Source organism: Trichosurus vulpecula, chromosome 3 (genome assembly GCF_011100635.1).
Source record: "Trichosurus vulpecula isolate mTriVul1 chromosome 3, mTriVul1.pri, whole genome shotgun sequence".
Taxonomy (NCBI): Eukaryota; Metazoa; Chordata; class Mammalia; order Diprotodontia; family Phalangeridae; genus Trichosurus; species Trichosurus vulpecula.
In genome coordinates, this window is record NC_050575.1 from 165,422,349 (window position 1) to 165,442,972 (window position 20,624).

General features: G+C 39.4%; 1 protein-coding gene across 1 annotated transcript in view; it reads left to right on the plus strand.

Annotated features, from left to right (window-relative positions):
• Positions 1-20,624, plus strand: part of POMT1 (protein O-mannosyltransferase 1) — a 37,119-nt gene that overhangs the window by 14,670 nt on the left and 1,825 nt on the right. Inside the window, exons 10-19 of the mRNA XM_036748944.1 lie at positions 1,899-2,029; positions 3,300-3,395; positions 4,273-4,365; positions 9,495-9,591; positions 11,511-11,603; positions 12,731-12,851; positions 13,399-13,496; positions 14,513-14,626; positions 18,951-19,077; positions 19,631-19,808. Of these exons, the coding sequence (XP_036604839.1) occupies positions 1,899-2,029; positions 3,300-3,395; positions 4,273-4,365; positions 9,495-9,591; positions 11,511-11,603; positions 12,731-12,851; positions 13,399-13,496; positions 14,513-14,626; positions 18,951-19,077; positions 19,631-19,808 (1,148 nt within the window). The remainder of the gene's footprint in view (positions 1-1,898; positions 2,030-3,299; positions 3,396-4,272; positions 4,366-9,494; positions 9,592-11,510; positions 11,604-12,730; positions 12,852-13,398; positions 13,497-14,512; positions 14,627-18,950; positions 19,078-19,630; positions 19,809-20,624) is intronic.

Genomic DNA, 20,624 nt, shown 5'->3' on the forward strand with positions numbered 1-20,624 from the left:
CTTTTTAACAATAAGGACTGATAGGTAATCCAGTGCTTTTAGAATTCTCTCTCCTTGTTTTCCCAGTCATTTGTTTTTTATTTTATATTTTATTCTGTCTTATATTTTCTCCTATTTAGTTTTTTTAAATTTTATTCTAATACTTCCTAAAGTTTCGTAGAATAGTTAATTGGTTTGGTTTATTCTGGTTTTCAGGGATTCCTTTTTTGGGGTGAGGTTCACCATTTTCTCTATTCAGCTATTTATTCTCTTTCTAGTTCTTTACTACAGAGCTTTCATTTAATTATTTTAAATCACTTGCTTCATTTCTTCTAGGTACTGTCCTTGTGAAAAATTGATTTTTTTCTTCTGAATCTCTGCTTACAGTTGATAGAGTTAACAATTACTGCATAATTTGCAGTAATTTTTGATGTTGGGTGGTGTTTTCTTGCTTTACTTGTTTTTCCAGTTTTAGGTGCCACATTATTAGGGCTTTATGCTACAGCAGGCTCCTCTCCCTGCTGTGCTTTCAGGTGAAATAGTCAGCTCTGTTTTGTTTTGCACTGGGTCTCTTGGATTACTGTGCTGATCTCTGTCTTCAGGGGTTCCCTCCCCCTGGATCTTTGAGATACAGAGTGCTGGATCTCCAGGACGCTCTCTGGTGTCTCAGTATGGAGTGTTAGGATCTCAGAGCTCCTGAGCCTGGGATATCTGCTCTAAGGACCATGAAACCTAGCTGCCTCTACCCTCTGTTTGATCACTCTAGAACTTCTCTGCCCTCCAGACATCTAGCTTTGCATACAGAATGTCTCTAGCCTTCTGTAGTTGTTATAGGAGGCTACTCTGTGCTGGCACCAATAGCTCCTTCTCTCCTATTTCCTTCCTCTCCTTTTTTATGGGGTTCTGGAGTAGAACAAATAATTTTTTTTCTTGGTAAGGCAGTCAGGGTTAAGTGACTTGCCCAGGGTCACATAGCTAGTAAGTGTCAAGTGTCTGAGTCCGAATTTGAACTCAGGTCCCCCTGACTCCAGGGCCAGTACTCTATCCACTGTGCCACCTAGCTGCCCCTTAGAACAAATAATTTACTGTAGTTTCTCTTTGGATTTCTTGATAATTATTGAGTCTTATATAAACTTTAGGGTTTTGCTGGAGTAGATGTGTAAGAATTGAGTAGTTGCCTCTTGTTCAGGGCAGTTATCTTGTCGGGGTTCTCCATTTTTATTTCTAAAGCATTAAGTATACTGATTGATGTATTAGTAAAGGGTAAGAATCTGTTAGATTTTCTGATTGGCAGCTGCTTTGGGCTATCTTTTGGATTTTTTTTTTATCTTTGAGCATCACTTTTCTGGTATTCAGTTATACTTTAGACTCATCTTGCAAGTATGCAAATACTCAAATGTAGATTTTTTTGAAACATCACTTTCACATGCGTTGACAGCATATTTAGTGAGTTTATCAATAGGCTTTTTCACAAGCAGTATTCCACAGTATACTACATCTTTGCTATCCCATAATTGACTGAAAGATGTAGAGTTTACAATATCCCACTGTTCTTACTATTTATAAAAAATTAGCAAGTATTTATTTTCTCTTCCTTCTACCTCTCCTTTTGAAAAAAGGGAACAGCAGAACCCTTGCGACAGATATACACAGTCATGTGCTTACTAGCTATTATTCTTAAAAAGCATTTGATTGGTAAATATCAGAAATATATAGATACACAAAAATCCTACTGCCTTATTATCTCCTCAGAGGTAGTTATCAAAATAAATCCCAGAAAACATGCTTCAGCCACTCAGAATAGCTTTGCTAGTTACAAATGAATGACTTTGTAAGCTTCTTTTATAGACTTTTATAGACTTCTATAGAATCTCTGATTCAAATTTTTAGTTGTTTTTTTTTTTTAATTTATTTTTTAGGGTGGATTAGCTCGGATCACACAAGGCCAGCCACTGGAGGTAGCTTATGGCTCCCAGATCACCCTGAGAAATGTCTTAGGTAAACCCATGCCCTGCTGGCTTCATTCACATAAGAACACCTACCCTATCAGGTAACAAACGGGAACATTTTACACCTTAAGATACACATCTTAGAAATGTGTTTGAGCAGCATTGCCTTATAGAGCTTGGTGATTGACAAAGTGATCACTTTGAAAATTCCAGCTCTGCTACAAGTTCTGCAGAGGGATTTAATGAATACCTTTGTTATGCTGACATTATGATGTCCTCTGTTTAAGAAAACCTAGTAGAGATTATGTTTGACATCTGCAGAAGTCAAATCACCTCTACATACACTAAAACTTGCTAATTTGGACTGATTGTGTGGATAGCCTGAAGTAGTGAAAAGTAAGTGTTGTGGTTTAAAGTAGTCCACCAAATTCTTACCTGGTAGAAAGTTTGACAGATTTACTCTCAATGAATAGACAAGAATGAATTGTAATCAGCACATTCTAAACTCTCTGGGCGTTATATCCTTTATCCGTAAAACGAGAGCGTTGAACTAGTTGAGCTTTATAGTCTCCTTAAACGCAAAAAGATTTTATCTGTATCAATCTTATGTATAAAGTGATGCTCGTAGAGAGCTAAAGGAAGGAAGGAAATAAGCATTTCTTAAGTGCTTATGATGTGCCAGGCACATCCTGAGGATCCAGATGCAAATAAATACGAAAGCAAAAAAAAGACAGTCCCTACCCTTAAGAAGCTTACATTCTAATGGAAAAAGATAATATGTAAAAGGAAACTAAAAAGTAGCAGGAGATTGGAGGGAGGTTATTTTGAAGACCAAAAAATCTGGAACAAGGCCAGGAAAGGAGTTAAGGAGGGCTGGCCTGAGCCCCATCACAAAATGGAGGTTCCCAGAGGAACACACTGATGGGAGAAAGGGGAATGGGCCTTTTAGAGGGATATTCCAGGATAGCAGACCAAGAGGCTGATAGGATGTCCTAGGACACGGAGGCCTGAGGCACTGTTCCAGGATGAAATAGTAGCAGATGCATGATTTGGAAGTCCAGAATATCAGGGTCTGGGATTCTTGAAAGCAGTTTATCCTCAATACTACAATCTTGTTTATATTATTAATTTATCCTATGCATGGAGAAAATATATTAAATAAAATTAAACTTGGGTGCCTTGATGCCTTTTAGTATAAATGAAATTTTTCTTTATATTTGTGTAGAACAACAGGAGAGTTAGTTGACTAACTGATAAGTTAAGTGGTGTGATAAGGCCTCCTTCACCAATCCAAAGAAAATGAGAAAAAAAGGTAGCTTTGCTGCTAAATTGACTAAAATCCTATTCTTGTGTTCGTTATTCCCTCTCTAGGTATGAAAATGGCCGAGGCAGCTCCCACCAGCAACAGGTGACCTGTTACCCCTTCAAAGACGTCAATAACTGGTGGATTGTAAAAGATCCTGGGAAGTGAGTACCTACAAGGAAACTCCTCCAGGGGCATCACCAAGTTCTTGGTCCTTAGTAGTAATTAGTGTCTCTTTACAACAGACATAATTGAACTTTTTGGATTTTTTAATATTTCTGTCTGGTAACTAGAAAAGTAGTTTCTTGAAGATCATAGTATGTATTTTCGCAATGGGCAATTCTGTTTGGTTGTTAGTAGGAGATGTAAAACCCATAAAACCATAGATAATTGGAGTAAATGAAAAGGTCATAGAATCATAGATTTAGAGCTAAAAGAGATTTTAAAGGTGATCTAGTCCAGCTCCTTCTTTTTACAGATGAGGAAACTGAGGCCAGAGAGGTTAAAGCTCAGGTTATAAAAGGCAGAGCAGACATTTGAACCCAGATCCTTTTACTCCAAATCTAGTGCTCCTTTCACTTGAAAATGTGAAGCAAAATGGAATTTGATATGAGGAATATAGCTTGAGTTATTTTCAGAATTTTGTAACTTTGAAATACCTATTTTAGTTTTATTTTAGAGCTAACTTTTTACTCTCCTTTTGTTTACACAAATATGAATTTAGAAATCATTTGTATTAAGAGGAATAGGAACTGAAATTTAACTTTATTTCACAAACTTTCTTTATATATAGCACAAACTAACATAAACAATATTTCTGTCGGAATTTTTCTTAATATTTGAAAAATTCTTTTAAAGTACCCACAAGCTCTCTATAAAGAAAAGATACTGTTGGCTTGGAAGGTGCAAAATTACATTTGTCTTTAATGTTAGTTAACTGTCTCTTCCTTGGTTGGCTCAGCTGTTTTGCTAACTGTTGTGTGACATAGCCCAAGCTATTCCTTCCGTGTGTATATACAGATTCTTTTATCTGTTAACTAGGCATCAGTTGGTGGTAACCAATCCTCCTAGGCCTGTACGACATGGGGATATTGTGCAGCTGGTCCATGGAATTACAACTCGTTTCCTCAATACGTAAGTGTTCCTACCATTCACTGTTCTCTCCCTTTGTTGTTTCTCTCCAGGTTCACTTTTTGTTCAGACATAATTCGGTTAGTGAGAAGAAATTGTAGCTTCTGGCTTCTTAATTTTCCTAATTGATGTACCTGACCTTTTCATTTGCATAATCAAGTTAGGAAACTTCATTCTGGAAATGTGTATGATTAAGGTGCATAAAATTACAGCATGTTTATGTTAGTTGTTCAGCAGCTGAAAGAGTATTACAACTACACAGTATCCCTTGAACTTTGGAGAAGATGCTTTTCAAGACAAAGGAAAGCTCTGCTTTACGTAGCATTTAGTGAAATGGGCAACTTGACAGTCTTGAAATATTGCATGGATTCAAGAAGGGTGATAGAGCTAACATTTATTTTAAAAAGCTAAAGTTATCTGGAAGTATAGTCCTCATCTTTTGAGGTTCATGTCAGGGAGGGCAACTAAAGTCTTTCAAGAAATTTTGTTTTGTTTTACTATTACATATTATGGGTAAGGTAGACCAGGAATAACAGGAAGAGATTTTAGCATTCATTCTGAATAGCCTAAAAAATGATCAGGAAAGTGAAACACAGCCTTAAGTGCTTTCATCTAACAGGATGTCTCTCTTGAATATGTGAAGCCACTACAAGATAAGTGTAACTACAGAAGTAACTTTATTTAAGAATCTGTTCTGAATGCAAATAAAAATAATAGCCAACATTTATATAGTGCTTACCGTGTGCCAAGCTCTGTGCTAATAGCATTTTACAATTGTTATCTCATTTGATCCTCACAACAACTCTGGGAGGTAGGGATTATTCTCTCCATTTTACAAATGAGGAAACTGAGGCAAATAGGTTCAGTGACTTGTCTGGGGTCATGCAGCTAGGAAGTGTCTGAAGCTGGATTTGAACTCAGATCTTCCTGACTCCAGGCTTGGTACTGTATCCACTATGCCACCTTGCTGCCTTTGTCTGCCAAAGCTGTTTGCTCCTGTCATGGAGAATATCCTGTGCAAAGCCTGAGTGACAAAGGGAGTTTCTGATGATCCTGTTCATGAATGACACTGTGGTGATGCCTTTTACAACATGGCCCCAGCTTGCTTACTTTTCCAGCCTCGTTATCCATTGTGCACACTTAGTCCAGCAAATGGGCTTTCTCATGGCTCCTCACAGAGGACATTCCATGCTATCTCATCTAGCATGTCTGGAATGCACCACCTTCTCACCTTCACCTCGTAGAAGCCACAGCTAAAGTGCCACCTTCTACTTGAAGTCTTTCCTGATTCTGCTCTAACTGCTGGTGTTCTCCCTCCCTTACATACCTTGCATTTAACTAGCCTGTATTTATTTTTATTTATTCTGTTTATACTTATATATGTACTTATCGTCACCTCCATTAGAAGTGTGAGTTCTGATTATTGGTTCTTTGTAGCTATATGCCTGGAGCTTAATAATGATAATGCTTAATAAATGTTTGTCAGTTGCTTAAACTTCTGTTCTGGGTCTGATTAGTGAACAAAGAGAAGCTAAATGCTCAAGTGGAAATGGTGGGAGCTTTGGGGGTTAGTAAGTACTCCATCTTCAATTTTATGGCAGAGGAGAAGAAATCCAGACATAGTCTGATATGCACCTTAAAGGCTTCAGAAAAATGTGTATATGCAGATGGGAGCTAGAGCAGGTGATGGAGGGTGAATACAAAATCTTGGCTTAGTCCTGTAAGAAGGCTAGGAATACTAGAGCTTCGAATCAAGGCCAGTCAAGAAGCATTTATTACTTAATCATTTAATATTGCTGCTTTGTGGGGGTTCTCTAATCCTTGTTTGTTAAAGGAAAGTCAGGCTTCATAGCTGTACCTTCTTTGTGCCAGGCACCTTACTAAGTGCTAGGAATATGAAGAAAGGTAGGGGAGGAAAAAAGCAAAAACATTCCCTCCTCTTTAGGAGCTCAGCAGTCTCCATTGGTAAGACAACATATGAACAACCATTTACAGACAATACATGTGTATGTGTTGTGTGTATGTGTGTGTGTGTAGTTTGTAAGTAGTTGTATATATATCTACATACAGGTGTGTGTGTGTGTGTGTGTGTGTGTGTGTGTGTGTGTGTGTGTGTGTGTGTGTGTGATCAATTGGAGACAGTCTCAAGGGGAAAGGACTAAGATTGAGGAGGACAGGAAGAGGCTTCGCTAAAGAGGTAGAAGTTTAGCTGAAACTTGAAAGAAGACCACCCAGGTTAGCCCAAGAGGAGGCAGAAAGTTCCCAGCATGGAGACCAGTCATTGAAAACTGCCAGAGTCCACAGATGGAGTGTCTGGTTTGAGGAACAGCCAGGAGGCCATTGTTGCTGTGTTGAAAGCAGGAGCCAGGTTCTGAACAGCTTTAAAAGTCTAGCAAAAGGTTTTATATTTGATCCTGGAAGAGCTCAGGCTGGTGATGAAAGCTAAGGAGAACACAAAGGGGTTTTAAAAATTTCATTGAGGAAAAGATGAAAGGAAGGCTAGAATGGCAGCCCGGGACAGATGGTTCACGGATAATGGTTGGTGAAGAGAGAGCAGAACTGCATAGCTCTTATTTTTCTGGTCTCTGTCAAGGAGAATGATCTTTGGGCTGAACAGGGCATACACCAATATTGGTAATAAGGCCTCAATAACCAAGATACATAAGGAGATCCAATGAGAATACCTAGCTGCCCCTTATGGATTTAAGTCATTTGGCCCAGGGGACCTAAAAACTCAGGGTACTGAAAAAACTGGGGGATGTAATTGCTGAGCTCATGACAGTGGTCTCTGAAAGAGCAGGACTGGAGAAAGACAGATGTCTTGGTTTTTACAACACAGAAGATGATCAACTCTGCAAATGGTTAGGCTTGATTTCTATTCCTGGCAAAAGTCTAGAATAAATTATTTATTTTAATCAGGGGCAGCTAGGTGGTACAGTAGAGTGCTGGACTTGGAGTCAGGAAGACCTGGGTTCGAGTCCAGCCTTTGGCACTTAGTGGCTATGTGACCCTGGGCAAGTCACTTAACTTCTATCTACCTCAGTTTCCTTAACTGTAAAGTGGGGATAATAATAACACCTACCTTCCAGGGTCCTTGTGAGAATCAAATGAAACGTAGAGTGATTTGCAAACCTTAAAGCACTATGCAAATGCTAATGGTAATTATGTTTGCTATTTTATTGATATCTTTTGTTTTTATATAACCTTCCTTTCCAATGTCTGCTTCCTATGTCTTATACACTGAACCATCCCTGGAAAAAAGATTAAAGAAGAGAAAAAGTAATTTGAGACCAACTAGCATATCAAAGCAGTTTGACAGTGTGCGGAATAGTCTACACAGAGTCCCCTGTTTCTGCGAAGAAGGGAGAGAGGCGCATTTCCTTAACTCTTCTAGCCCAGCTTGGTCATTATAATTACGCAGTCTGCTTTCATTTTAATTACAAAAATGTACTCAGTGCATTTAGCAGCGTGTTATTAGAAGGAGGTGGCAATTGCCAGCGTACACCTCGGGGCAGACAGCCACAGCCGACAGATTTGTTTCAGCCATTCTTGAAAACAACTTGGAATCCCAGGGGGACAGCTACCAAATTGCTCATAGCCTTTGAAGCAGAGATCCCTCTACTAGGACTGTACCCCCAGAGAGATTAGAAAAAGTCTGCATGTACAGGAATAATCAGAGCAGCAGTACTTTTGATTATAAAAAATAGGGAAAAAAAAACGTTTGCCTGGTTATTGGAAAATGGCTAAACAAGCTGTTATGTGAATATAATGGAATATTAAGGAATGATGAATATGATGAATTCAAAGAACATGGACTCATACACGTGATGGAGTATGATGAAAGCAGAGCCCCAAATACTTACACACATACAGTGACCACAACAGTGTGATTTAAGTCAGTGTTGAGAGATGACAAAATTGGTCAGAGGCAGAGCTCAGTGTTAATACCATACCATCCAAGTGAAAGGACACATCCTTTCTGTTCATAGTCAAACAGATTTTCAAGAAGTATGTGTAGTGGATTTTGTTTGGCTATTCAATATTTGTGTCAAAACGAAATGTATCTATCAGTGAGTTTAAAAACAAGGGGAGCTAGCTTGGCTCATTGAGAGCAGGTCTTACCAGAGTCAACTTTGTTTCCTTTTTTTGACAATCACTAGATTGGTCAGTCATGAGAATGTTATTGATGAATATAATTTACATCAGTGATATAGTTTAGCTGTGTTTAACATTTGGCAGTCTTCTGTTATATTCTTAAAACTTTGTTGATGCCTTTTGATTTTATATCAGCTCCCAACCTTATATCATGGGGGAAAAGAAAACCCAGTTCTTCTCTTCTGATATTCCTTTATCTGACCATGGCTTTCTATCATTCCATCTCTTACCACGTTTCATTCTTTATAAAACTCTTCTTTATGCTCACCATGACATCTAGTCCCTTTATCTTTTAGAACTTTGCCAAGTCATCACCCTTACCCTAGCTTCACTTTCTTCCCTTCCCAATTTCAACCTTGTAATCATCCCCTTTGTTTTACTGACACTTGTTCCTTATCAAACACCACCCCCAGATTACTTTGACCATTTACTTCTTCTACTCCTACTTAAGTGCTATTAAAGGGAGGTGAAGGAAGTCCCATAATTGTGCTGCCTAGAACCAGTACACATTTATCACCTAACTTCAACTGGGCTCTCACTGCAGCAAGTCAGTCCCTTTACCCCCTCCCTAATTGATTCTCCAGCCCACTCTCCACAGTGGCTATTCAAAACCTCTTCTTTCCTCACACCCCTCCCATACTACCTTCTCTAGCAGCTCTTACAACATAGTGGAGTGGAGGCAAGGAGAGAAAGCATAAGGGGTGGCTTGTGCAATGTGTGGAGAAAGGGAACGGAGTGTTGTGAGTGAGGAATAGTGAAAAGAATGTTTTGATAGGCATGCCATCTATGGGTATCTAGGTCATCGATAAAAGTTTGAACAACTTACTCACCTTTTCCTGAGGCCAGTTCTTTGTGTTTGAAAATCAGACTTTTTTTTACATCTCAAATGTTCCCCAAAGTAATTTTAAAATGGGCAAAGAACCATCTAAAGCAGTACAGAGGACTTTCTCCATGATGTATTGTCTTCATTGATTCAGGCATGATGTTGCTGCACCTCTGAGTCCACACTCTCAAGAAATTTCCTGTTACATCGACTATAATATTTCCATGCCAGCACAGAACCTTTGGAGAGTGGTGAGTTGAATAGAATTTTCTAGATAGCAGCTAATCCAACTTTTTCGTTTTGCACTTGAAGAACCTGGGGCCCAGAGGGGTCAAATGACTTGTCCCAAATCACTACATTAGTTAGGGGCTCTGCCAGGTTTTGAATTGCACTAGTGGGAGCATTCTGACTCTCAGCCCAGAGCTTTTTTTACTACATCAGATACTAAGTGTTATGTTGAAAAAGAGTTTTTTGTTGATAAGTTAATAAGATTATTATTAAAGGTAATAGTACCTCCAAAAACCAGTGCTTCCTTGTTCTAGGATAAAATACAGACTGGCATTTAAAGCCCTTGATAGTCTGGCTCCACCCTATTTTCCAGACAGATTTCCCCATTACTCCCACTCTTGCAGTATTTGATGTCACCAAACTAGCCTTTTGTGTCCCCAGGAAATAGCATTTCTGTGTTTGGGCCTTTGGACAAGCCATCCCTGGAATGTTCTTCATCCCTTCTTTCCTATTCTAGAACTCCTAACTTCCTTCAAAGCTCCCCTCGTGCCACCTTCTGCAGGCAGCCGTTCCAGATCTCCCCTGCCCCTCCAAATTTTAAATTGTATTTGTTTTGTGCATATTTATCAGTGTACATTTTGTCCCCTCCACGCACACCCTCCCTGGTAAATGGTAAGGTTCTCAAGGGGAAGGACTGTTTCAATTTTGTTATCATATCCTCACTGCCTAGCCCAGTGCCCAGCAGACAGTGAACCCTCAGTAAATGCTTTTTGAATTAAGTTGAATAGTATACTTGAACCCACTGTGGAGAGACAGCTTGGTATGGTAGAAAGTGCACTGGACTTGGAAACAGAAGGCTTAGTTTCAAATCCTGCCTGAGCATTGTGAGCCTTGGGAAGTCATTTGACTTCTTAGAGCTTCAGTTTCTTCCTCTGTAAAGTGGGGATAATAATACTTGCCTTAACTACATCATTGGATTGTTCTGAGGAAAGTATTTTATCAACCTTAAAGTGCAATACAAAATGTGAGTTATTGCAAAGAATTCTGATTTGATTCTAACTAGAAGTTGTATTCAGTTACTTAAAAACTCAAGTCCATTTGTGAAGTATGTTTATTTTCTCTTTTGAGGCATTTGGAGAATAGAGCTTAAAAGAGTTTACTAAAAGATAAAGGGGCAGAATATTTTCTTTTTTGCCAGATGCTCATCTTAAGTAACTGCAGTCAAATACACCTTCAGGAAGCTTTGTACCAGGCAGGTGCTACTGTTAGTCCTGGCTTTGACAACAACTGACCTGGATTTTTGCCACTCCCTCTTCTGCGCTTAAATATGTTTAAGAAATGCCTAGTTCTTAAAATGGCTCAGCACCTTGAGCTTCATTTGTGAAAAGATACTACAGAAATGTAAAATAGGAAAAACCCTTTAAAATGGACCTCTCCTGTGCTTTTCTGTCTTTGCCAGGTGGGTCACGGGCCTCTGTGTATAGCTATGAAAAATCACCACTTCTAAGTGATTTGCAGTGTCATTTGTGTTACGGGAGTTGCTAGTGGTCCAAAAAGAACTGCCTGTTGTCTTTCATTGGGTGCTGGTTGTAGGATCTGATGATTATTAACCTTTAGCCTTTTTTTTCCTACTGAACCTATGATTTAGTTGATACATGTAACTCCTGGTGAAGAACCTTCCTCAGTCATGCAGCACAGTGCCTGCTTTGAATTACAATTTAAGAGAGTTGTCAGGGATACCGAGAGGTTTGGGGACTTGCTCAGTTACCCAGCCGGCACAGAGCAGAAGGCCCTGACCCCCCAGTCTGCCTGACTCTGAGGTCAGTTCCCTCTCTGCCGTGTTGCCTCCCTCATATAGGCCTTTGAACCTTCTGCCTATGAAAATTACTAGCCCCTGGAGAAGAGAAACAAAAGTAATGCAGTGAGATCTGATTTTTTCTAGGATATTGTAAACCGCGAGTCAGATTCAGATATATGGAAGACTATATTGTCAGAAGTTCGGTTTGTACACGTGAACACTTCAGCAGTACTGAAGGTAAGGGTCCCATAGTTGAAGGACCTTGGGTTTTCCCAAGGTGTAGGTACTCAATTTCTTCTTGTTTGACTTTTCAGTCTGATCAGGCTTTAAAAGGGCTAAAAAAGCAGAGGGTAGAAACAAGTAAGGGAAGACTTTGCTAAGATTTCATTTTTACCCCTGTGATATTGAAGATGGCTCTGTTTGATTTTTAAACATCTTTTTTATCAATCTTTTGTTTTTGTATTGCCCGTTATTTCTAAATATATCCCTTCCCCTTCCCCATACAACCATCCTATGGAGCAGATTTTAAAAGACAGAGAAAAAAGCATTTCCACAGTATCTAACTAGTACATCAACTGAGTCCAGCATTATGCATCCATAGTCCTCAGTATCTCTGTAAAGAAAGGAAGAAGTACATTTTCTCATTTCTTCTTCAGGGCCAAACATGGGCATCATATTTGCACAGGGTTCAGTTTCTGTTTTTTACTCTTTCTATTTATGTTGTGGTTCTGCCTATTTAACTCTGTATCAGTTTATTTAAGTCTTTCTCTGCTTCTCTGAATTCTTCATATGTATCATTTCTTATAGTTTCATAATATTCTATGGCATTCATAAGACACAATTTGTTTAGGCATTTCCTACTGTGTTTTCAATTCTTTGCTATCACAAAAAAGTACTTCTATGAATAGTTTGTTATACACAGGACCTTTCTTTCTGGCTTTGATCTCCTTAGAATATATGCTTAGTAGTGGGGTTGGGTCCAAGGATGTGGACATTTTAGTTAACTTTTTAGCATAAATCCATATTGTTTTCCAAAATGTTTGGACCATTTCACAGTTCCACCAACAATGTATTAATGTGTCTGTTTTTCCACAACTCCTCCAACATCTGTTATTTCCATCTTTTGTCCTCTTCCAATTTACTGGCAAAATGAGCTTTTTTGATGCTGTGGTTTATCTGAAGTAATGCTATTAGTCCAAATAATTGTAAAATGAGGACATCATAGCAAAAAAATAAGGTGCACTCTTATGGGCAGGAATGAACCAGCAGTAACCCTAACACTTTAGCCCAATTATGGCAGATTTGAGAAACTTTTCTTTTCCAATACCATCTTTTGTTTTGATTTCCCTCTCCTCCCCCCCCAGCTGAGTGGAGCATCATTACCTGACTGGGGTTATCGGCAGCTGGAGATCATTGGTGAAAAACTGTCCAAAGGCTATCACCAGAGCATGGTATGGAACGTGGAGGAACACCGATATGGGAAAAGTAAGTCCTGAATGAGTTAGAAGTCCATTTTGGTATGACTGATGTATCTTTGTAATGAAAACCTTAGTCTCTAGTTAATGTGATTTGGGAAAACTCTATATTTTCATCTATGCAGGACTTTGTACAAAAAAAAATTGAAAGCTGAATTCTTATATTCTATTGAGAGTTCTGCTGGCTTTTCTTCTCTCTCACCATGTAAATCTTTTCCCCATTATCTCTACTTAAATTTCAGAATGTTTGTGTCCAGCAAAAGGTAACCAAAGCTATAAATAACTAAAGGTCTTTTTAATTATCATTGGGAAGGCAACTGATTTCTTTCAGTGCCAGATGAGTTTTAAGCATGAGTGAAATATAAATTCATGGCTATCCCAGTGGTTAATTTGCTGAAGGGGAGTTTACCTTGAATGATACAGCTTTGACCGAGGCTGGCTCACTAGTCATTTGGAAGTCAAAGGAGGTAGGATTTTTTTAAAAGGCTGGGGGTGGAGTTTAATAGCTTCTTTTAATGGATGACTGACCTTAGACTATTTTGTTACTTACTTTTCAGGCCAGGAACAAAAGGAGAGAGAGCTGGAGTTGCATTCCCCTACTCAGATTGACATCAGCAAAAACCTCAGTTTTATGGCCAGATTCACAGAATTGCAGGTGAGTGGGCTAGGGTATGCTTGGGAAACAGCCTGCTTGCTGGGCACTGGCTAATTCTAGTGCTTTTTTCTAACTAAACCTTGCCTTCTGTGCCTTATTTAAATAATTTATTGTCGTGTGAGCTCTGAACTGAAGACACATAAGTTCCATGTGTTATCTCTTTCCTTTTAATTATAAGTAGAAAGCAGAACTTTTGTTGATCCATCAGTTTAATTCTGCTACGTACAGGGTTTGAGCTTCTGCAGGTAGGATTTGTGAATTTAACAAGGGAGACTTATTATAACTGTGCCATAATTAGTACACTTTGCCAAAGGATATGTTTGAGCTCCTTCTTTAGCTGATGAAATGGAAACTTTAGTTAGTTAAAATTCCAAAATTATAGAATATTAGAGGTAAAAAGGACCTCTTAGACATCATTAGTCTATCCAGTCTCCTCATTTTATAGATCAGGGCTTCTTAAAAGTTTTCCACTTGAGATGCCTTCAGTGATTCTTGAACTGGATTGCAACCCCATGTGGGATCATGACCTACACTTTAAGAAGTACTGTTTACAGTGGAGGAGAGGAAACTCAGGTTTACAGATGATAAGTGACTTACTCAGAGTCACAAAGCTTGTTCATGACATAGCTGTGTCTCGGTACTCCTTACACCACCTAATGCTCCATGTGGCCTGTTCCTGCTGTATAATCTAGAAGTGGATCCCTGCCAGCCAATATTGACTTAGAAAAGCATATATTGACCATTTTCTCTGTTGTCATTTTTATTTATTTTGTTAAACATTTCTCATTTACATTTTAATTTGTTTCTGGCCCCGCTCAGGAGTTTTGAAGGCCACGAGTTAAAATACCTTTGATCTAGAAAGAACTTCAAGCTCATGTGAACAGCAGAAATGTACCCGATACACTTTTGAAAGATCTGACCAATGTAAAAATGATCTGGGGAATCCTTGAACAACTTCCTTGAATAATTACCTTATAATTTTGAATCAAAGAACTAGCAAACCTGCTTTATTTTAGTGGAAGATGCTGACATTGAGAAGTGAAGAAACTGAGCACAAGTACAGCTCTTCGCCCCTGGAGTGGCTCACACTGGAGACAAATATCGCCTATTGGCTACATCCCAGGACCAGTGTAAGTGGGAGAATGCAAGGGACATTGGATGCAGACATCTAGCAAACCACATGAATAATTTAGCGCTTTCTACTTTCTTTAAGAACTCCATTGTGATTGCGTATTATGTTCAATCCTTATATTTCTTTAAAGCAGAAGTCTGTGTCTCTCTTTAATGTACGCATTTGGGTAACTAAGAATGAGCACCCCCACCAGATATTATGGAGTGAGGCTTTTTTTTTTCATTTTGATAATTTTATTGATGCCTTTTATTCTTATACCACATTTATTTCTTTTTTCTCTTTTTAAAAAAATCAATCTGCCCCTCCAACTACCTCTGAAGGGAGCTGCCTACTTCCTCCACTACCACGGAATATATTTTTTTTCCCCAATTTATTAATTAATTATTTTTTTTTTTTTTCAGTTTTCAACATTCATTTCCATAAGTTTTAAATTTTCTCCCCCCGCTCCCCAAGACAGCATGCAATCTGATATAGGCTCAACACATACATTCCTATTAAACACATTTTCACTTTAGTCATGTTGCACAGAAGAATTATAACGAATGGGAGAAACCGTGAGAAAGAAAACAAAAGAGAAAATAGTCTGCTTTGCTCTGTATTCCGACTCCATAGTTCTTCCTCTGGATGTGGATGGCATTTTCCAGCATGAGTCCTTTGGAAAAATTTTAGGTCCTTGCATTACTGAGCAGGGCTAAATCTCTCAAAATCAATCCTCTCACCCTGTGGCTGTTACTGTGTGCAGTGGTCTCCTGGTTCTGCTCACTTTGCTCAGCATCAGTTCATATAAGTCTTAACAGGTTTTTCTGAAGTCTACCTGTTCATCATTTTTTACAGCACAATAGTATTCCATTACCTTCATGTACCACAACTTGTTCAGCCATTCCCCAATTAATGGGCATCCCCTCAATTTCCAGTTCTTGGCCACCACAAAAAGAGCTGCTATGTTTTTGTACATGTGGATCCTTTTCCCATTTTTATGATCTCTTTGGAATACAGCCCTAGAAGTGGTCTTGCTGGGTCAAAGGGAATACACATTTTTATATCTCTTTCAGCATAGTTCCAAATTGCTGTCCAGAATGGTTGGATCAGCTCACAGCTCCACCAACAATGAATTAGTGTTCCAACTTTCCCACATCTACTCCAACATTTATCATTTTCCTGTTTGGTCATGTTAGCCAATCTGACAGGTGTGATGTGATACCTCCAAGTTGTTTTGATTTGTATCTCTAATCAGTAGTGATTTAGAGCATTTTTTCATATGACTATAGATGGCTTTAATTTCTTCCTCTGAAAATGTCCTGTTTGTATCCTTTGACCATTTATCAATTGGGGAATGACTTGTATTCTTGTAAATTTGATTCAGTTCTCTATGTATTTTAGAAATGAGGCCTTTATCAGAGACACTAGTAAAAATCCTTTCCCAGTTTTCTGCTTCCCTCCTAATCTTGGTTGCATTGGCTTTGTTTGTGCAAAAACGTTTCAATTTGATGTAATCAAAATTATCCATTTTGCATTTCATAATGTTCTCTATCTCATTCGGTCACAGATTCCTCCATTCTCCATAAATCTGACAGATAAACTATTCCTTGGTCCCCTGATTTGTTTATAGTATCAGCCTTTATACCTAGATTGTGTGCCCATTTGGATTTTATTCTGGATGTACGATGTCAGACATTGGTCTGTGCCCAATTTCTGCCATACTGTTTTCCAGTTTTCCCAGTAGTTTTTGTTAAATAGTAAGTGAGCTCTTCCCCCAATAGCTGGGGTTTTGGTGTTTCTCAAACACTGTGATCTTAGGTTTGTTTTCTTTTGTGTCTTATACCTAATTAGTTCCTCTGGTTGATCTTTCTCTCTTTCTCTTTTCTTTTTTAAACCAGTATCAAATCATTTTAATGATCACTGCTTTGGAGGAGTTCTTAAAAGCTTTTGTATTACTGGGCAGCCAGGCTCTGTGGCTGTCATGGTAGTATAGTTTCCCCTTACCAAGCAATTATTTTTCACTGAGTAAAGGCACTTAACAGTCAAGCACTTATTCTTGTTGTGGATAAGGCACTGTGCTAAGCACTGGGGATACAAAAACCAGTTCCTTCCCTCGGGGAGCTCTAAGTCTAATGGGGTTGACAACATACAGACAACTATGTACAAACAGGATAGATGCAAGATGAACTGGAGATCATCACTGAAGCAGGCACTAGGGGGATTGGGAAAGGCTTCCGGTACAGGGTGGGACTTTAGCTGAGACCTGAAGGAAGCCAGAAGACAGTGATGAGAAAGAAAAGCATTCAAGGCGTAGGGGGATGGCCAGAGAAAATGCCTGGAGTCAGGAGATGGAGTATCTTGTTTGAGGAATAGCTAAGAGGCCAGTGGCTGGATTGCAGAGTGTGCCTGGGGAAATAAAGTACAAGAAAACTGGCAAGGTAGGAGGGTGCTAGGTTATGAAGGGCTTAAAAGGAAGAGGACTTTGTATTTAATCTAGAGGCCGGGGGGTCTGAAAGTGACCAATCTGCAAGAAAAACTACTGAGGCAGAGCTCTAAGCCAATAGCAGTTTATTAAAGGGTCCATGACCCACTCTGATAAAGTGGACCTTAGATCTTCCTCATGATCTAAGATGCCCCTCATCCCAAGGACCTTGTTTTTATAGGGTTTGATCCTGGGTTTGGTAGCAGAACCCTCTGGAGAGGCTGCAAAGCACAAAATCCCATTGGTTAATAGATCTTGTTTTGAGGGTGAAATGATGCGTCAGCTAAAAAGTGGTATAGCGGCATGGGGGTCATGGGTTGGATGAAGGGATCTCCACTGATTAGTTGGTCATGAGATGGATGGGTTCCTCCTCATGTTGAACAAGAGGAGACAGTACAAGTAGTACAGATACCAAAAACAAATTGGGAGACTTTCCAAAGAATCAAGGCATCCATCCTTGCTGCATTTGGACGTGGAATTTGAGCAAAACAGGATAGAGATATTTTTCTTGTGGCTGTGTAAGTGAGCGTCATGATTGGTAAATAAGTGGTGAATGTTGGATTTAAGTTTGAAGCCTACTGTAAGAAACCATCTTACCTAATTATCCTGATAGGATTTATGTAAAATATCAAACTGATTAGTACTGATTAGAATAGAGCAGGAGCCCAAATGCATCATTCCTCACAAGGCAATAGGGAGCCATCTGAATAGGAGAATGAAATAGTGATTTATGGCTAGCATTCATATCGTGCTTCAAGGTTTGCAAAAAGCCCTATGAATACTATGTTATTTAATCGTCACACCCTCAGAGGTAAATGCTATTACTATCCCCATCTTACAGTTGAGGAAACTAAGTTTTGGAAAGGTTAAGTGACTGGGAAGGAAACAAGCATTTATTAAGCACCTACTATGTGCCAGGTACAGTGCTTACAGTTGTTATCTCACTTGATCCTCGTAACAACCCTGGAAGATTGGTGATATTCTTACCCCCATGGTACAGTTGAGGAAAGTGAGTTATACGGGATAAGTGACTTGCCCAGAGTCACACAGCCAGTAAGAGACTGAGGTGGGGTTTGTACTCAGGTCTTCCTGACTTCGGGCCCAGCACTCTATCCACTATGCCACTTCAGTTTGCCCATGATCACACAGCTAGTCGGTAACTGAACTCATGTCTTCCTGATTCCAGGTCCAGCATTGCAACCACTGTGTTTCCCAGATTCCTCTGTAATACAGCCATGACACAGTCAGACCCTTGTTAAAGGAAGATGGGTTTGAAAGCCAAACGTAGGATGGACCGGTGTGGAGAGAACCATGAGGCAGGGAGGTCCACCTGCTGCTTTTCCCTCTTTCCTGCTCACAGAAGTTAGGCAGAGATTTACTTACGGCAAAGTTGGGCCTGAAATAAAGGGAATGACATTCGCAGTGCTTACAGCAAAGGCCTAGAGTTTGTAGGTGCATTTTCGCTGGGCTTCACTCAGATCGTCCTGTGAAAAAGTTTGTTAAAAGTTACCTATTAAGTGTCTATGTTCTTACTGAGAAGTTCCTCAAGGAACAGGGGCTGATTTTGGTTTCATTGTTTTTTCATTTTGTCTCTGCTCTCAGTACCTGAGAGTGCACTGCACATAGAAATTAGTTAATAAATACTTATTTTGGGAAAAGAAAAGACATCATTTAATATACAGCTTACTCCTCAGTTTACCATTCTTCAGAGCAGAACACTTGAGTGCCTTTATAAGCCTGTCTTTATAAGGAACTGTCTGCAGACTGTGCTAAAAATAAGTGGGTTTTTTTACTTAATCATTTTTTCCACCTTGTGTGTATAAAGGCCTAATGGCCACGGTAATGCCCTGTATGTTTATAGGCTCAGATCCACCTGCTTGGAAATGCTTTGACCTGGTCTTCAGCCAATATCGCCACTTTGGCCTATGTGCTTCTGCTTTTCTGGTATCTGCTCAGACGGAGGAGAAATGTCTGTGACATCCCTGAAGGTAGGTACAGGTATTTTTTTTCTCATTTATATGTTTTTTCTTTTTAATTCTAGTTAGAGTTCAGTGTACCTCAAGGCAACAGCTGGACAGACAGCTTTGGTACAGTGAGCCCTAAGTTGGGGGACAGTAAATATTAAGTTAGTAGGAACCCCCACCTTCTGGTGGATTTTCTGTTTCTATTTTTGTTTTCCCAGGGGGGCAGAGGGAATTAGTTTCCCACCCTTTGTTGCAGGCATCTGTGTTACAGTGCAGGGTTATAGGCAGGAGGAGTTTTCTAAATACGGTCCCTCAGTGGCTTTCAGCCTGCAGATCTCCCTTCCTTGGGACAGTGATTTTACATCAGTTCAAGATGGAAAAAATGGGCCCTGGCCAAACATCCTACTTCTTCTCCATGGAGAATATGGGAAGGAAAATGAAATAAATTAAGAAATTACTTCTTGCTGTTTTATATTTAAGTCTAAAGAGAGTTAAACAATTCGAGCAGGCAAGGCTAAATTTCCTTGTTGGTGGCACAAGTGTAAGATGATTTTTTTCCCTTCTTTTTCTCCCTCAGATTCCTGGTCGCTCTGGGTATTGGCTGGGACTGTGTGTTGCGGGGGCTGGGCTGTGAACTATCTCCCCTTCTTTATGATGGAGAAGACACTATTCCTTTACCACTACCTGCCGGCTCTCACCTTCCAAATCATCCTGCTCCCCATTGTGCTGCAGCATGTGAGCGAGCACTTCTGCAGGTACTTGGGGTCACTTGTAGTTTTAAATAACATTATTTGGGGGGACCATAAGAATGAATACATTTTCCCATTCATTCAACAAGAATTTTTATTCAGCACCTGCTGTATACAAGGCACCGTGGGGGTTACAGAGATAAATAAGACATGACTCCTTCAGAAATATTTATGTGCATGCCATACTAATAACTATGATACAGAGTAGGAACATGTGAGACATGCAAAATAGAGCTCTGAAGTGCCATAAAGCTTCAGATAGGTTGAGATGTGGGGAAAGAATGGTTCCACATAGCATGAGCTAAGTCATAGAAGCAGCAAAGCAAAAGGGAGTAATCTCATTCAGTTAGATGTGGAAGGTGTGTCTGTAGAAGTTTAGACTTTCTTAGGTGGTAGTAAAAGAAATGATCAGAGTTGCCTTTCAAAAAAATGAATCTGGCATATTCTTGTCAGTCTAGATTGGAGTAGAGGGAGACTGACAGGGGGTAATTAGTTCAAATGAGATTTAAGTAAGAGGTTAAACTAATGTGGGAGTGGGAGTGCAGAGGAAGATAGATGCCAGAGATGTTATGGAGTTAGAATTAACAATCTGGAGACAGATTTGACATAATAGATGAAGAATAGTAAAGAGTTGGAGAGGATTCCAAAGTTTTGAGCCTGGATGACTGGAAAGATAGTAGTACTCAAAAACAGAAGTAACAGTCAGGAGGAATGGGTTTCAGGTACAATTAATTATTCCCAGCCTGGTGTCGTGGCACACACTCATGATCTCTGCTACTAGGGAAACCAAGACTGGTAGTTTGAGCTTAGAAGTTCCAAGCA